At 37.7% G+C, this 18,478-nt stretch overlaps 1 protein-coding gene across 1 annotated transcript; it reads right to left on the bottom strand.

Moving 5' to 3' along the window:
* Window positions 1–658: 658 nt before the first annotated feature.
* TRPC1 (transient receptor potential cation channel subfamily C member 1) lies at window positions 659–18,443 on the bottom strand. The gene is made up of 13 exons (XM_059855385.1): window positions 18,186–18,443; window positions 16,792–16,946; window positions 15,459–15,560; window positions 14,433–14,635; window positions 13,535–13,666; window positions 12,078–12,273; window positions 10,756–11,092; window positions 9,118–9,257; window positions 7,249–7,392; window positions 4,500–4,675; window positions 4,146–4,347; window positions 3,418–3,612; window positions 659–2,576 (listed from the first exon to the last, which is right to left on the bottom strand). The coding sequence occupies exons 1-13, from the start codon at window positions 18,319–18,321 to the stop codon at window positions 2,349–2,351; spliced, it is 2,346 nt and encodes a 781-aa protein (XP_059711368.1). The 5' UTR covers window positions 18,322–18,443; the 3' UTR covers window positions 659–2,348.
* Between the last annotated feature and the right edge of the window lie 35 nt (window positions 18,444–18,478).

The following is an 18,478-nucleotide window of genomic DNA, read 5'->3' as shown; positions in this document are numbered from 1 at the left end:
CACATGTGAACTAGAAAAATCTAAATGATGAGAAAAAATTGAGTACTGAGCACTTGGTACTGATTAGTAGCCACAAAGCCTGGAAGAGCACAGCAGCTTTCAAATAAAACAGAGATGTATAATGTGATATAACTGAGGTATGGCAGAGGACAAACTTCTTTCTGTCTCTCTCATTCTGCAGATTTGTATTTCAGTGACAAGTAAAAACTCCTGAACTCCCAGTCCAAAACCTCTGAGGGCCTTGAAGTGCAACAGTTCTTCCTAAGGCCATCGACACTGTAGTAGAACACAGCACCAAAGACACTGACCAAGCTAGCTCTGATGGACTCTGCTCAATGTATGAAAAGCACTCAGAAATAACTCTGTTAGCTCCTTCATTCACTGTCAACACCCCCAGGTTTCCAGAACTAACCATGCCAGTGCAAAACAGCTGATGGTGCATCTAGGATCCAACCCAGCTGGTCTGGAACCAGCATCACTTCATGGCGCTGCATGAAGCCATTTCACTGAACCAAACAGGACGGGTCCAGAAGGAAAAAGGCAGTAACACATTGACACCAGCTACCTTCCTTATTACCTCAACATGACAAAAAAAATACTTTCAGTGTGGTAACTGATGCAATGTGTTTGCAATATAACAAATATTAATACAACTGTATTTTTCGAAGAGCTTTTATTTGCTTCCTTTCTTGAATATACATAACATACACAGTTTTTATGTTGGTGCATTATTAAACATGAGATCTCAGTTCAAACACAAAACTCAGAGATCCTCTTTGCTTTGAACCAGGAGGTTAACTTCCTATTCCCATGAAAAGCCAACACAGATCAGAATCCCTCTATACTCTAACACTTCTGAAAGCAGAGCATTAAAACTTAGCTCAGAAATAGACAATTTTATAGTATGGAAAATATATTACCTTTACAAGAAAGAGTTTTATAAGAATTCCTTCAAAAAAGTAAACATTCATGTAAGCCCCCACTCTGTCAATCTCCCAAAATCAACTGCAGTCAAAGACCACAATGGCTACCTGCGCCTTCTGGACACATGACCATTTCAGAAGAGCACCATAACAGCAAAACTGTCCATCAATCCTTTAGCTGTCATAAATACAATAATTTGTAATTAAAAATACAGGAATCTCACATTTCTCAGTTACAGTTTGTCAGCTTGAACTATATATAAGCATATAAAGCCATAAAGGACCCTCTAGCACAGAAAATCCACAAAGCCCTTTCTGTCCATTGTAAGCAAAGTCAGATAAACTATTTTCAGAAAACATTATACCTGACATAAAAAAAAAGTCTAGCTTGGCAACAATTCTGGTAAAAAACAAGAAAAAAGCAAACCAAATTTAAAAGTAGGATATGTAAAACCTGTGTCAAGCAGACCCTTCTAAAGTACATCTCTCCAATGACAAGACTCAATGACCTCACAGAAAGAAGAGTAGAATGGTGTACAGGAATTGTTCAGCACTGCAAAAGATAGCACTCATGTGCTTCACCTCATTTTCATGATATCACAGGTTTTAAGAATTCACAAAATTTATCTAGATTTTAAAAACCCAAGATACTAAACATTAAATGTTCACAGATTAATTTTTAAATTCTATTCCCAATCCTAACAAGTATATTAAAACATACTATTGAGGCACTGCTGAAAAATCCAAGCAGGGTGTGATTGTCTTACACATAACCATAAACATTCAAGAAATGGTTGGTCTATTTTGTGTTCAAAATGTCAATGTACCCACAAAAGTGAAAAGTCTCGATGATTTGCTTTGATGTATTCTAGAAATGTTAGTTTACAGTCAGTGTTATCGTACAAAACTAGAACTGCCTCTTTCAGAGCCATACAGTCTTCACAAGCACTGTAACCTACAGTCATACATCATTTCCAACTGTGCTGGAAATTTTCTATTATTCTTTATCTGACTTTTCTATTAAAAATAAACAGGCTGGATTTTCATTTTAAAAAGCCTATCTTCTCCCACAACTTGAAAAACAAGTATCAAAAAAAGAACAAACAGCAAAAATAGAAGAAAGAAACACGTTGTGCTAGTTCTGAAGCTCTAACACCTGACAGCCACAGTCAATCTGAGGAACATTTAAAAAACTCCTATACACAAATTTTATATACACACCAAGATTAAGAGGTTAAGAAAATTAGTGTATCTGTTTTTGCATTCACTTTGACCACTTGGGCACCAAGCTGCAACTCACACAAATGCATTTTCCAATGTATTTTTGTGCAATAATCTTGCCTATATGATCTGGCAACAGAATTAGGTCAACACTTTCACCTATGGGTATTTAAAAGCACACACCTTTTGTTTAAAAGTTAGGTCTTAGTTTCTTGGATAAAACATAGCATACTTGGAAGTTCGAAAGCCAAGCAGGTCTCTCATTTCGTTGCGGAACTTTGACAAGTCCTGTCGCAGTTCATTGAGGTTCTCCACAGTGGCCTGATCCGTACTCTGCATCTTCTGTCTCATGGAGGTCAAGTAACGGTGGACTAAGCAACACATCACCTTTTGGTAATTCTCATCTCTCTTCTGCTTCAGATTTCTCCATTCCTTTAAACAAACAGAACGTATTTACCATGGAAGTGATTTTTGAGCCCTAAAGCCTGTATACAATTCTACAGAGAAGAAACATGAACAAAAGAACAAAGCTATTTTTTAAATACATCCTGATGTGCACAAATATACAGTGCATAGAAATTGTCCACAAAATCCAAACTAAATTACGATCTTCTGTACCAGCAAAACTGAAAATTTTTATCTACCTGGCTTGATAATTATTCTGTGAGCAATCAAGACTTCCATAACCCTGAATGTCTCTCAGTACAAATTCCATAAAGTGCTTGAATTTGTTTATCTAGTGCTATTTTCATCAGCAAAAAGGTGCAAAATTAGTATGCAAAATTGCAGGGTAAAAAAAATGTTTATAAAATAAACAAACAAAAAATCCCTTCCCTAACAATGAGAGGCTTCAGTGATCTTTTTTAGTTATTTATTCTGACACTTCTGTAATATGTTTAAAACCAATTACCTTCTCCAAAGAATATTCCAACCTCACCGTTTTTGAGATTAGCACATACTTCCTTGAGGTTTCTGTGTGTTTTCATTCAATCAAAGCATTTTTTTTTCAGACTATTTCTGGGAGAATTGGGAGTTGGAGGGAAGTGGGTTAAAATTTCCAAACCAGAAATTTAATAAAACCTTACTTAAGTAGAAGTAAGTAACACTTATTTATCTTGGATGCAACACCCATTATTCTGCAGTTCCTATTTCTCTTAGTAGCATTCACCTTCTGACAGGCAGCTTCATGCAGCAATCTGTGTTTTCATTTCAGCAAGCAGCACCTTTCCAGCTGCAGAGCTCAGAGCTCAGAGCTTGCCCAATCATTCCTCACCTTGAGGCTGTTCTGACGTTTCACTTTGCCACTCGATGTATGAGAGCAGATCCATTTACTGAGACTGTTGAAAAGGTAACAAATTGTCTTGGGAGAGGGTATAACGTTAAAAGGTGGAGGGAGTGTGCATTTATCATCGAAGTAGCTAAGCCAAAGCTTGGCACGAGCAAACTTCCACTCCTTATCTTCATGATTCTAAAACATCAGAAACATTAACAGAGAAAAGAAACAGAAATACTAATAGGTTATTTTTAAAGTTTAATTTGCTCTTACCTGAAAAATCTGGCCATTATTTAATTTTGGTTATATAGCATTTTAATAGATAGATTACAGAGTATTTTAATAGGTTTGCTTGAATATTCTAATATTAAATATTTAAAACAAGTACATCTTTCTTCAATTCCTAGTATAAAATTCAGAAGGTAGGTATAGATCAATACCCAGATCAAATGCCAAAGCACCACACATATCAAAATCAGTATTTGAACAGCCATTGTATCAAGAAAGTCATCAATTGCCAGTGGGCCAAAGCCCTATACATATCCAACATGGAAATTACATTTTTTTAAATCAAAGCAAATAAAAAGTTCTTATTTGAAGGAAAAATATGAGGTCATAGTAAGAGCTCATCCATGAGGTCTATAGACCATGAGTTTACACACCATAGTAAGACATTTGTGTAAAATCCAAAGATGCAGGTAATTGGTAATTAATCAGACACCACTTACTGCTATCAGCTGAAAACTTTTGTGAAGCATTGCCACAAGGAGTTTTGTTAATACTATCACAACCACCACGTTGTAGGTCCCAACAATAACAGCACCAACAAAAGACTGTAATTCTTCACCGTAGCTAAAACGTGTCACAAAGACTGCAACATGTGCCAGGGAGAATATGTACCAGAAGAGAGCAAAACATGTACCAATAAACCTACAGAAGCAAGGGAAAAATCTGGTCAGGGAAACACCAGAAGTATTAAATTTAAATTCAAGATCAGTGAAAAAATTCAGTAATTCAGTTCTGTTTAAATACTAGGGATTAAAGGCTAAAACAATACAGTTATTTTAAGATCTCAAACTCACGAATGGAATGTGTCATTGCTCTGCTGTTCACAGAAAATGCCCGCACAGTCCTTTTCTTCATTTACAGTAAATCCTTTGTCATAAAGTTGGGTCAATCCAATTGTGAATGAGAACAAGACAAGAAGAAACATGCCCAGAAATTTTCCAAAATCTTGTAGCATCTGCCCCATTGAAATCTGTGAAATAAATTTATTTCTAATTTTAGTAAAACATGTAGTTATTTTTATTTGTATTGTCTCCTTCAGCCTTTGAGCAACAAAAAAGTCTACTTACATTTTAAATATTTAAGTTAAATTTTGATATGCTAAACAGACCTTAAGGTTAGGAGATAACCTTGTACTGTTTTTCAGAGAAAAATTCTAGGTATTAAAAAGAATATGTAAGTAATTTTAACATCACCTGGAAAATTAATATCCTTCAAGTAACCATAAGCAATAGGATGTACACCTTGTTACTTATTTGCAATACCAAGGGTAGTAAGGAACTTACAGGTCAACAGACAAAAGCAGTAAATGAAAAGGATTTGAAGATAAATGCCATCATAGAAAATTATGAAAACATTTAGAAGAACACTGAATTAATCAAAACGTTTGGAATAATTTATCACTAATTAAAAAAAAGTAGTATACAAAAGCCCATCTGCAGAATACAAAATTGGCTCACAGTACATTTTATGTATGATTTTAAATAAATGTGTGTAGACACACAGAAATTTAAGGATAAAGCATACAAAGTATGACAGTAAATATGGATCATTAGTTTCCAATTCAAAATATCCTATACAGAACTTTGCAACATTAGAAATACAGCACCTTTAAAAAAACCCAATCATATGCTTGTGATTTTTTCCAACACAGGAAAGACCTTGATTTGCTTTTGATAAAAGCCCAAATTTTTACACAGACAGAGCATAAACTGTTTATATAATTTAATTAGTCTTCTACAAACTTCTTCAGAACAGTGTACCATTATAAAGAATGCAAATGTATGTAATGTGGGATTGGTTGGATCTAATCTATATAAATCAATGTGTGGAAGGCCCAGTCCTATATGAATCAAAATCTGTACCAACTCACAGGCCAGAACTGGAACACAATTGCCAGATTTGCAAGTACAGCTTTACTGGGAGATGAATTCCTGCTCCCTCCTTTGCTGCTGGAAACTCACCAAGTACCTCCTGCAGCACAGCACGTTCAGAGTCCGTACAGTTTGTAATGGTCACGGAGATTCTGCAGCTGTGGGCAGAGCTCTGCACCAATTCTGTGCCTGTTTGCTCAGAGGATCACTGTACTCCCCATCAAACTGTTTCATCACATCTGACCCTTCAATGAAAAAAACCCAACCCAAATCCCAACAACAAAACATTTTCCCTTTAACGCATGGTTCCATCCAAGAGAGAGACAAAGTAGATGAAAGAGGAATGCACAAAAAGGGAAAACTGCCCAAAACTATTTTGTTTGGAAGAGAGTGTAACAACCCATCCCAAATGCCTGTTGCTTTCTTCATATATTCATGCTTTTCCTCTCTAAGTATTTACAATTTCTAAGCACTTGAAATCTAATTATCTCATCTAGGGAAGTAGTATTCTACCTTCTGTTAATAATAAAATCCACCCCACAGAGCCAACTTACAAATCTGGATTATTACAGGTTTTATTAGCCAATGAGTCAAGAAACTGAAGGCTTAAAAATAACTCCAAGAGCCAAGAGAACACAGTAGCTGCCTTCCCCTGCCCCCCACTGTTGGGTTTCCATCCCATATTTGATTACCACCATCTGAACTTTGTGACCTACTTTCAGAAAATACTGTAAGAGTTGTTGCACCAGCCCTACTGGCCAGCAGCAATAACGTATGCTCCTGTGTGCCTCTGAATGAGGTGACTGTTGACTGTTTTTATTTACTTGGAAAATTTCACAACACAGCCTCCTAATAAAAAACTTGTGAAAGATCTAGTACATAAATAAACATGCACATTAAACAGTGAATCTCTTTAAAATGTGGAGAGACTTCAGTGTTTAATCAATTTGTACAACCCTAATGCTTAATGCAACATCAAGACTTCAGTATTTTTTTCAAAGTGTGCAAGGACATTTCCATTTAAAATGTGTAACAGAAAATTAGATAATTAAAATGTGGGAGGTTTTACTGTCATCATTAGTGGAAGGCTCCAACAAATACCAAGTAAGAAGAAACCTGTTCTCCCTTCTAACTGCCAATAATTAGGTGAGTATTTCAATACTCGAGACAGATTTCTATTTTTCAAACAAAAGCAGTTTGCACAACTCAAGGTGCAACTTTAATGAGATCAAAGACATAAACAAAAAGGCTTTTGATTACTCTTCTTTGCTACACACTTATTCATCATCTCTTTAGAAATAAGAAGCTAAGGAAATTACTTGCATAAAACTTTGCAGGAAGAACCTAATCCTTATACTTTCCAAACTGTAGAAACTTAGCTGGAATGTTATGCTTAGAACAGATGAAAACAAAAAAGACAGTATAGTTACAGCTGTTATGGAAAAATATCTTAACTGAACTACACAAAGTCTTTCACTCTTTTTCTTACCTTTTTCCATCTGAATCAGTATGTTTTACACAAGAGATTAATTAAAAAAGAAAAATCAAACTTCAACGCAGTATTACTTCTTTCTACTTTTCACTTTCTTACTTTAACATTTTTTCCTATTTTCAATAAGACTCTCGATAGCAAATTATGTTTACTATTTTGTCAAACAGTAATGATAGTCACCTGCAGTGGTCCCAGAATGGAGCTGGTTGTGTACATGAAGAAGAGACGCAGGTAACTAAGAACATTGGCAAAGGCAAAAAGACCTTCTGCCACTAGGGTAGGATGGAATGCATCCCAGTCCTTCCTTTCAGCATAATCATGAAACTGCAACATAAAAAAAGACAAGCTGAGATCACTAACATTATAAATACAGAAATGTACCCATGCACCTCTCCCTACTTCTACTTCCAAAACAGGCAAGAGCATAAAATAAATTAACATCTGTCACTCATAGGTGTCATACCTCTTTCAGACAAAGGCGTTTTAAAAGCCATTCCAGAGGGAGCCAGAAACCAGAGAATTTAAATTCAACACCTAACTCTGCCACTCACTTGTTCAAACCATTCATTCCTCTGTTCTGCTTTCACTTCTACACTCTTTTGCATGGCCTATTGAAAGGGGGAATTTGGAAGTTTATTATATAAACATGTGCACTGCCTTGTATAACAGGCCTCAGTAAAAAACAATATTGAGATGCTACAAAGAAAACCAAGGTACACATGCAACTGCAATGTGGTGACAGCTGATCTTAAACAGTTTTGGACAGACTTATGATTTGGGGGTTCTTCAACAGATTTTATGAATGGCTACAGAGAATGGGAGTCACAAGTAAACTGCTGCTTGATGTATTACCCACTAAGTACTACTATTCAACTTATTCAGGGAACATCCACAGATTCCTAACTTTTGGTTTGGCTGAGAATATTCAGCATTTATATTACCAGCTTCTGCTGTCTCAAAATGGACATTCAAAACCCAAGGAACTCCCAGCTGCTTTACAGTAACACCCAAAAGTCTGCTGCACAAAGATGGCAAGAAATAGGGAAAAGTATTTTGCTGCACACTGCAACTGCACGGGTACATTTTTACTTGGTTTTCCATATGATTTATGAACTATAAAAATAAATTTGGCCATATAAAAGGGGCAAACCCCCCATTATATGCCTATTGTATAGCACAGGAGTCCTGCATGTTGAAAATGTTACAATTTAAATTGGCAATATTGGGTCTTATCTCAGCAAAGGAACTACTACTAGAGACATGCTGGTTGCAAAGCAAATGGCTGGGAAAGCAGCCCAATGTGGCATTGTCTCTCTAATTTTTTTCCAAGAAATTGAGCCTTCCTTTTCAAACAATTACCAGCCTCTGAATCAATGCTAGGATAGGAAAATGAGCCAAACACCAAATTGGGAAGAAATGAAGCAGTTTATTTCTTTCCAAACTCCCAGACAGCTGTCAACTTGCAGTTTTCAAGACACAATAATAGTGCTACTGCACTGGCTTGGATTTTGCTGTAATATTCACATTCAACTGGTCTGGCAGTTTGCCATGTGCTGTGTGGTTAACAACACATGAAACAGAATGGCAATGATCATTTTCAAAACTCGTATTTTCAATCAAATCCAGATGGCTTTTCATAGAGACAAGACAAGGCTCCTCTATGGTCTCAGGACTTTAATCCTTACTACCAAAGAAAGCCCCAACCAAAATACCCCACCAAGCAAAAACCAATTAAAAATCCACCACTTATGACATCTGAGTATATGTAATCAAAAGCTAAATAAAACTTTCTGTAACAAAGATGCACTAGGAAATCCAAACTCAGAGAATGCTATTAGCCTAGTATTGCATAGTATTGAATGGAGTCAGGCAAGCTCAAGTGCCCAGTCTGATGAGATGGCTGTTACTGATGTTGTACACTGCACCACAGCAGCCTGCTTCTAGCACACCACGTGTAACACATCTCCAGGTATTTTGCAGCAATGTCCTAAAAGCACACCTGTTCAGTCAGCCCAAGAGGAGCTTTGGCCTATGAAGATTGGTGCTCACCTTGTTATGGGCAACTACTTTGAGGGCAAAAGTTGCCAAATACAGGGAATTCATGACAAAACTAAGCTGATTGCGGGACTCTTCTAAAAAATCTTCTAAACCATCATACCAGAGCCTCTTAACATCTGACCACACCATTCCTGCAGGGAAAAAATAAAACCCAGGGAAGTGAAGCCATTGCACCGAACATGTATTACTTTACACATGATCACTATGTATTTTACATTGAATTTGTTACAGAATTAGTAAAAGGAAATGGATAAGAAAATTATATTTACACACAGAAGAACTGGAGTTCTGTTGCTTTATTTTCCCATGGAAGACATCTGTATTCGTGATTTTGAAAGTCCATCCAGAACAACACAAAACTTGTTACTAACTCAAAGTGTTACAAATTCTGCTGTCGCCATTTTGACAATGATTTTTAGGGAGTATTTTAATGGGATTCTGGAATTCAATCATGTAAATGAACCCTTGTTACTTGATTCTTTTCATTCCAGTTGATTTTGCAGAATATTTTCTAAATATGTTCTTAATCAACTTAGACTATTTTCAAGGAATCAGTATAATGTCATTACAAATAAGCATCTCAGCTATAGATGCAATTACTACTTAAAAGCTTGAGATTCAATGACGTGAAAAATAACCCCATTTTAATGACTGTGTTTGCTTAGATATAATTTTTAAATCCTACTTGAAATCCACATTACAATATTACATGCAGAAAAAATATATTTCTATAGCCTTTAATTAAAATTACCAAGACCACCTAATGCCACACTTTGTCAGCAAAAGAATTCATAAAATTATAATATTTAATTTCAAAGCCATGGAGGAATCTGACTTATACTCAAAATTTGAAGTTTTCAAGTTTCTTTTACGACCTGCCTGTGTTTGTGTGTGGGATACTACATACTTCCAAAATCTGCAAGAACTGCTCCACAGTTTTAATACAGCTCAATTGTGAAAGGAATCACCATTACACAAAAATCCTCTTACCCTAAAATATCAAAAAAATCACCATTTATTACTTAAATAAAAACTCTGTTGTTTTTTACCATATCACTGCTTTTCGTAAGTCCAGTGAAACAAATGATACATATCTAATTACCTTACATTAAGAAAGGTATATTTTAATGTATATATAAATGCATGCCAGACCAAGGTTCAGATTATGAACTTTCAACTAAAAGTTCTTGAGAACTCAACAAAAATTATACCTGTGCTCCCTCTGCTGCATCAACCAGAAGTGACATGCAGCCTTTCTGGTACAGTTATGATATCTGGTGACAATGACATACAGAACTAGAAAATCCTAACATGGGAAAATAATACTTGTTTTTGCATTTTGAAACAAGCATGAGGTAAATGCACACCTCCAATCTCTTAGTAACATGCAGTATGCATACATAAACACACAGAACATATACTTCTATCTTTAAACCACATACCAACTATGCAGCAAGTCCAAATTTTGTTACTAACTCCTTTTCCAACCAAGCATTATAGAACTGGTCATGGAAGACTGCATTATTACTTATTGCTGATGTACCACTAAACTGGCATTTTTTAATATATCTAGCGTATGTTTTTTATATATTTAGCAACTGACATCCAATCCACTGAAATCATACCTACCAATAAGCCATATTATCAGAAGATAGTCTATTCTCTCAAGGGCTGGTCCCATTGTATTCTTCTTATTCTCATTGTAGACAAGTGAGTACAAATTAAGTAATAACAGAAATGTGAAATATGAAGCTCCATGAATAATAAACTTCATAAAAGGAGTGTGAATTATTCGACCTACTCGAGATTTAGGAGCTAACAAGTAACAGAGGGACAGAACTGGCCAGAAAATGCCAACCATCAGAACAGTCAGGATCTTCTTGCAGGTGTGCTTGCGCCGATAGCCGGCCATCTGCCCAAACCACACCGTGTTGAGAAACTGCTGGCAGTTGGACTGGGCAACAAACTGGGGGGAAGGAGGGGGAGAAACAAACAAGGAATCACTCTCAGGTTCACACACATTACTAAGTTGCATCATTAAAATTAATTTTAATGTAACTATATGTATACTGCACAAAAAAGTTGTTATTTTCCAAGCCCTGTAGTAAAAGCAAGCTATGCTCAAACCCAGAGGAGCACCAAAATACTTCAGTGTGCTTGATGAATGCAGGCCAGAAATGTGTAATGCTGGTTGCAGGGCATTCTAGAACCACAGCTTATGACTTTCAAATGCTATGTATTTCAACAGTTTCACAAACAGTTTAAGCCTAGACAAGTAGAACAGACAGAATTACGTAATTCCTTTCGCAAATGCTAACTAAAAATGGATTTTGCTTGAAAAGGAAACTTCCACTCTGTCCTTGGTCCTTGTACTAGAATCCCACAAATATCCATTTGCATTCCAGCACAGAAAACTAGAGTTATAATTTATGAAGGGACAAAAATTAGAATAACCTACTGCATGGAGGAAGTTGCATATTGATGGCATAAAAAGTGCTGCTATTCTGGAACAGAGGGGCTATTCAGTTATACCAGCACAGGTCCAACCTAATTACTGAACAGCACAGGCAAGGCCTGAGACAAAGCTGAACAGTTAATGACCAGTGAGAGGATGATAAATCATGTTTGGCACCTAAGGATCCATGCCTCTCTAGGCAAGGATTTAATGAGGAACTGAATAAATAATTACCACTACCAGAGCTGTTAATAAAAAAGCCGTGGCCTATACTTCAATACAGAAAATACTACATTCATCTCCACAGTGAACAGTGAAGAATGCCTCAGTATCTTGCAGCATCCCTGTTTCACATACTGATACCTGTGTATTACCATCTCTTCTATAACTCCTGCATGTTTATTTCCACTTCTGTGTCCAGAGGCAGAACAACAAAGTAATTAATTACTAGCAAAACACGATATGGAAAGTCTGTCGAGTTACTGCAAAGACAAACCTCTTTTTGGTTATACTTGATTGCAAGTTTTAAGCGGCTTAAGTTCATCCTCTCCTCCAACAATCCTCGCTTGTCTACATGTTCATCACTGGACGTGTGATTCAGAATCACTTCCAGCTCCCGGGAATTCCGTGCTTGTGCAAGTAAATCTTTAGCAAAGGTTTTGCACTGCTGAGCGAGCTCCTCATAATCATTTCTGAAACACACAGAAGCAGTATGTACTATTACCCTGGGCCTGCATTTTCCATTCAAGCACAAACCAGCCCTTTTTGGCTGGGATTGTATGTTATGTTGAGATAAATTATAAGAAACCACCCCAGAAGTCCTATGTCAAGGTCCAAGCATTCCTAAGACAACTCTGAGTAGTTTTCACCATGTAACATGACAATTCCATTTCTCTTTAGCTTGCAAGATCACTAGAGTAAATCTGGCACACACACTTACAAATTCTTATGTCATGAGCTCCATAGAGAGTTAAAGATTAAAGTTATTTCCAGGACATGAGAAAGTGTATTTGTCACAAAATATGGCACTAGTAGGTAATCACTTGGACTTTCTAATTGGACCTGAAATTGTTTGGGGTTTTGCTTTATTTTTGTCACCTGAAAACTAAAGTCTATTCACTATTCTTTTCATGTATATTAAACACTTGAAAAGAAACTGTATGATTTCCTTGTCTCACCTTGCACACAGTCCATTTTAATGCCACGTTGTATCACAAAAATGTAACAATTGAACTCTTATTAAGAAAGATAGGCAGCTAAGATGCAGAAAATTCACATTTTTAGAAAATTCATGTATTTAGGAAAGTAGAATTTTACCTTATATAAACACTTGCTTTCACATTGTTGGAAAGCTTTTGTGCTGGTATGTTACAAAATATTAAAAATCTGCATTGCTTAAACATGAAATTACACTGTTTGTTCATCATACAGAGCATTTTCAGCATGAAGTCTTCTACATACACATGTATATTTTAAATATATACACATATGTGCTCTTCAAAGTCTTATAATGAGCAAAACTAGGAAACGACACCCAAAACAACCCCCAACAGGAGTCAGATCAGTATAAACAAGATATTGCATATTTCTACCCCGAAACAGAAAAAAAGTGCAGACTACTAATGAGATATTGATATAATTAATAGGTGTATAATTTCCAAGTAAGCCAGCATTTAGCACAATTTCTGTTTATTTTTGCAGAGTAGAATTGAAATTTGAGCTGTTGGTGCAACTACACATATTAAAATGTCTACACCTAAAAGGATTTAAAGTAATTAAACTGTCAAAATGACTACTAAGGAGGCATAAATTATGTAACTTATTATGTCTAATTATCAGTTTAAACACTTCACTTACAAAAAAATTAAGAATAAACTTTTTCTAATGCAAACATATTTCTACACCTGTAATTACATAAAAATATTAAAACTGATTTGTGTTTTCAATTCTTACCTGAACTCAACCTCAACGAGGCTTAATTCTTTCAAGTCTGCACTAAGTTCAAAAGCTCTTAGGATTGGATCCTCCTCTGTCAACATTATCAAGGCAGGACTGGCCAAACACCGATAAATGTCAAGACGAAACCTGTGACAAAGGAACAACAAACAAAACAAAGATGTTTTATTTCATTATCAGCTTCAAACCAGAACCTGTTCCAAAGGTTTGCCTAAAATGTCCAGCTGAAAGACAAAACAATTTGGTTTTTTAAAATCAGACACTACAAGCATTAACTGCATTATGTCTGAAAGATACATGACATATTTAGAACCCCTAAGTATCCAAAATCGGCCAAACTGGTTCCTTCTTCTTTTCCTCACTACTGCCACTGTTACCAGTACCTCAGCAGAAGTTCTAGATTAAATTAAGAGCTGCTACCTCAAATATTTCTATTGTTTGTCTGCTTTGGATACCCTGACATCTTATCTCATACTGAAGTTAATGATATAGGGAATAGGATGGATACCAGAACGTGCCTGTGGTAGCTCAACACCAAAAACTCAAATAACTTTTCAGAAAAAATTTATCTGCATAGTCCTTATGTTCCCAAGCCAAAGGCAGCTAGAATGTTTGAGACACACCTGCTAGAAAGGAAAGGCATACAGTGACTATGCACAGTGACTAAAGGTATAAAATCAAAATGGAAAAAAGCCACTGCCTCCCACCAGCCTTTTCAGGCAGAACTCATGCCCAAGAACTACCACCTCTCACAATAAGAGCTACATTTTACTAAAGGAATCCACTCATAAACTTCACCTTAGAAAGAAAAGGGAAACATAGTGAATGCGACCCAGGCAATGCCAGAGAATGAAGAATCTTTTTCTTGTGGCTCATGACTTCTAAGCAGTGTTACCTGGAATGTCGCAGACTATCTTTTTTGTTCTTGGCAGTGCACAGTGTGCACTCACAGCCCACAGCATGAGGTTTGGGTAATGATATGTCTTGCTTCAACAGCATGGTGAGAATTTCATAGTTGTTACGATGAGCAGCTAAAATTACTGGTGCCACATCCATGGTTGTTGAGTACTCTGGGTTCTGAATGCGTTCCATTAATTTCTGGAATAAAATGTAGGAAGTATCTAAATTTATTACCTACAGTTCTACTACATGTAAGGGGGTTTTTGACTGTTCAATCAAGAATTTCTCCTTCAAAATACTTTCCAGAGTTTCATAACATGAACAGAAAGAAAAATATGTAACAACATTCAAACACCTGTCAGATAAATACTAAAAAAGAATAGCAGACCCAGATACTTTTCTGCTTTATTTATACAGAAATACTGCCTATTTTTCCAATATACATGGGATATTAGAAATTGTTATTTTGCTCTAGTCTGTGAAAAGATTGTATTTACTACTGAAGTGCAGAAAAAATATCCTGAATGTGCCATACTCTGTTACACACCTTATTCCTTCCCTGCCTCCACCTCCACTTTGTGTTTTCACAAGTTTTTGGAACTAAAATATTGACAAGGCAAGCTTCAATTGCTTAATTTCAAGGTGAAGGTCTGATGTTTATAGATTTGCTCTGAAAATCTATGAAGCTTCAACACATGAATAAACACTTTATAAGTCGAGGCTACTAACTACCTTGCAAGCAAACTACTAGAAAAGATCTATAACCACTAGGTTTTTTCTCTTCTGAACTAGGCATGTGTTTTATACAAGGTATAAAACCACTGGATTCCATATGTGATAAAGCAAAATCAGGTATGTCATCTTTCAAGACAAAAGAGCTTATAAAAATAATCCCTGGTGTCTAGATTTGATCACCTTACAGAAGCAGAATTTAGGAACCTTGTTTTAAACACTACAGATACTCAAAAAAGCAACAGCCTTCACAGCCCCAACCAAAACTCAAGGAGTAACAACACTTAACCACAATGGTTGGCCTGGAGGATCGTTTAGGTCGGTGATTAAGTAGAATGTCAACAGCTCCCACCACTTCTGAGTCAATAGCCACCAAAAGTGCATCCGAGGACTACATAAAGAAAACAAATCGTATGTGAAAACAGCAGTAACTCAAACAGCACAAAGAGACAAACTGAAGCCAAACTGCATTTTTAAAATACATTTTAAAAATTTAATTTCCAAGTATTAAAATGATGTTCTGTATTATCACCAGGCTTATGATCAGGATACAAATTCAGGTTGTCATTGCAGGAGTTCACACAGCATTAGTGACAATTTGCATCACTGCACCAACAGAAGAGGAATCAATTGAATAAATTACTTTCCAGCAAAGATGATGCAGAAGACTTAAAAAATTAAACTTAAAGACCCAGTTTACCAGGTCTATTAGATTAAAAGTAAGTGGTAGTATAACACAGCTTAGGCATATGGGATACTTCAGCCTTGCATTTGTAATTCTGGGGTACAGCTAGGAAAATGAGCTTTTTCCATCTTGGCTGGTAACCAACCACTTCTGCACCTCCTATTACACTGAGATAAGAAGCTTTTCATTTTCCCAACAAATGATATTATTCTTCTTGATTAAGTTCCAAAATTTTGGATTTTTACTTAAAAAAAATAAAAGAAAAAGACACAGCTTTTATTACTGCCACTAATTCAGGTACAGAAAAGCTTGTGGTTTTTCTTCATGCCCAATATCAAAGGATGTAACAAAAGATGCTCCTTTTCCTTGTCTTACATATTTAATCCATCATAGCTTCACCTCTCCCACCAGTAGCAGAGATGCTGCATACATCTATGGAAGTCTTGTTGGTAGGAAACTGCCCTGCCGTCAAGCACAGATCAAGTCTAACAAGAAAGCAGCACAGAAATGCATGTTTGCCTTGACTTAAAATCAACTAATATAATGTGAATTTTTCTGTGTTACCATTTAAAAAGTTAATATACTGTACAGCCAAAAGGATTTTTGCACTTTAGACTTTTTTAATATAAGGCACTCAAACCATGTACTTTTTTTTCCTGAGGATAATACATGCATTATCTCAGCAGCAGGAGTAACATTTAAAATAAAACTCAAACTTGCTAACATCATAGAAAGTGTTACTTACACATTTGCCATGCCAATAAAATTCCACTAGAAAAATCAACTTGTGACAAGAAACCACTTTCACAATTACTTTTTCCAATTTACTGGAAACTTACTGCCTAAAAGGCAGACTGCATTTATCTCCAAATTCTGACAGATCAACCAAGAAAACATATGACTACACTGAACATTTTTAAAAACGTGTGTTGGATACCTGGCAGCCATAATCCAAAAGCAGCTGTAGTATGTCCAAGTTTTCATTTTCAATAGTTATAGTAACAGCATTTCGTCCAAGCACATCCACACAATTGATGTTCATTTCACCCGAGCTGTTTTCCTCTAAGAGTTTCTTAACCATGTAATAGTCACCTGCAGAAGTAAGGCAGGGATATCACTTCATATCATAAAGCAATAAAAGCATGAGATCATTTTAAGTACCAGCTACCATGAAACAAGGCACTATTCCATAGCTGACAACAGTAACTGAGTGTATCAGACAAGTAAGAAGTCAAGGTAGATAAGCATTCTCTCATCAGGGAGAAAACTAAAGATGTTTCAGGAAATCTCTCTTTAGGAAAGCACTGGATATGTACTTCAATCCACCCCTTTAGTTCAGTCCTAAAAACAAACACACATAAAAGCATGGGTGCTTTCCAAAACTGTCACTACGGTAACAAATTACTTTACAACACAGAAGACCGCGACCAAGACAGATCTCAGTGAAGAATACTTAGAGAAGTATATGCAGAATACAGTAAAATACATACTAAGAGTACTGAACCAATTGTTATACAGACAACTGGGTTTTGTTACTTTTCTTGTTATGCAGCCTTTTAGCTCCCTGAATCTCTGTTTACAGTTAAAGAGAGAAAGCCATGGCTTCCTCTGATGTTAAGGACAGAGTGCACGGGCTGTGCAGATGCAAGGCATCGCACCACCGAGAGTCCCAGAGTAAAACTGCTGAGCTCGCTGGCAAACGCCCCTGTAGAAGCAGCCCTGGGGCTGAGAGCTCACCTAAGCTCGGCCGAGCACGCAGCAAACACCGCAGCTCCTGCAGCGCTGCTGATGCCCCAAGCATGCAGAGCCGTGCAGCACATCATTAAAAGCATACCCCGAAGTCCGACGTTTCAGACCTTTTAAGATCAGCTTGATTTAAGGCCACGTTTCGACTCAAAAGTAACTAAATATAGGCTTAAAGCAAGCAGCGTATTTTAGAAAGACAAATCTCTTCTCATCCGCCACCAGTGGTGCAAATCGCGGCATGCTGGTCTCGCTCATCCTGGGGATGTATAGATAAGCGCCAGTTTTACAGCACCTCTCTACTCAGAGACTCTTTTAACAGCGAACACCTCCCAGATTCCTCTGACACAACCGAACGCCCTCACGAACGCGGAGGAGCCAGCCTCGCGTCTCCCTTCCCGCTCAGGGGCCAGCGGGAGGGGCGGGCCCGGACCCCGGTGGCCCACGGCAGCCGCACGGCGGGACCGCACCGCGGGCGAGGGGAGGCAGCGCAGGGCTGACACCCGGCCACGGCTCCGGTCCTCGGAGCGAAAGGCCGAGACCTCGAGGGGGGCCGGGCCGGGCCAGGCCGGGCAGCGGGGCGAGTACCTTTGTCGCAGGCCAGCAGGAAAAGCTTCTCGTCCAGCGTAGTCTCCTCCTTCACCTGCCGCACATCCTTCAGCGCCAGCAGCTTGTTGGGCGAGGCCGAGGCGGACGGGTCCGCACTCTGGTACAGGGCGGCCATGGCTCCGCCAGGCCCATGCGGACCCGGGCGGGGCGGTGTCGCGGAGCCACCGCTGCCCCTCGGCACCGCTGGCGAGCGGGGCAGCGGCCCCGGCCCGGTCACGCCTGGCGGGCGGGCAGGGCAGGGCCGGGCGGGGCTGGCAAGGCAGGGCAGGGCC

The sequence above is a fragment of the Haemorhous mexicanus genome, chromosome 10 (assembly GCF_027477595.1).
Source record: "Haemorhous mexicanus isolate bHaeMex1 chromosome 10, bHaeMex1.pri, whole genome shotgun sequence".
Lineage (NCBI taxonomy): Eukaryota > Metazoa > Chordata > Aves > Passeriformes > Fringillidae > Haemorhous > Haemorhous mexicanus.
The sequence above is the reverse complement of the archived record's forward strand: the minus strand, read 5'-3'. Positions and strand labels throughout refer to the sequence as shown.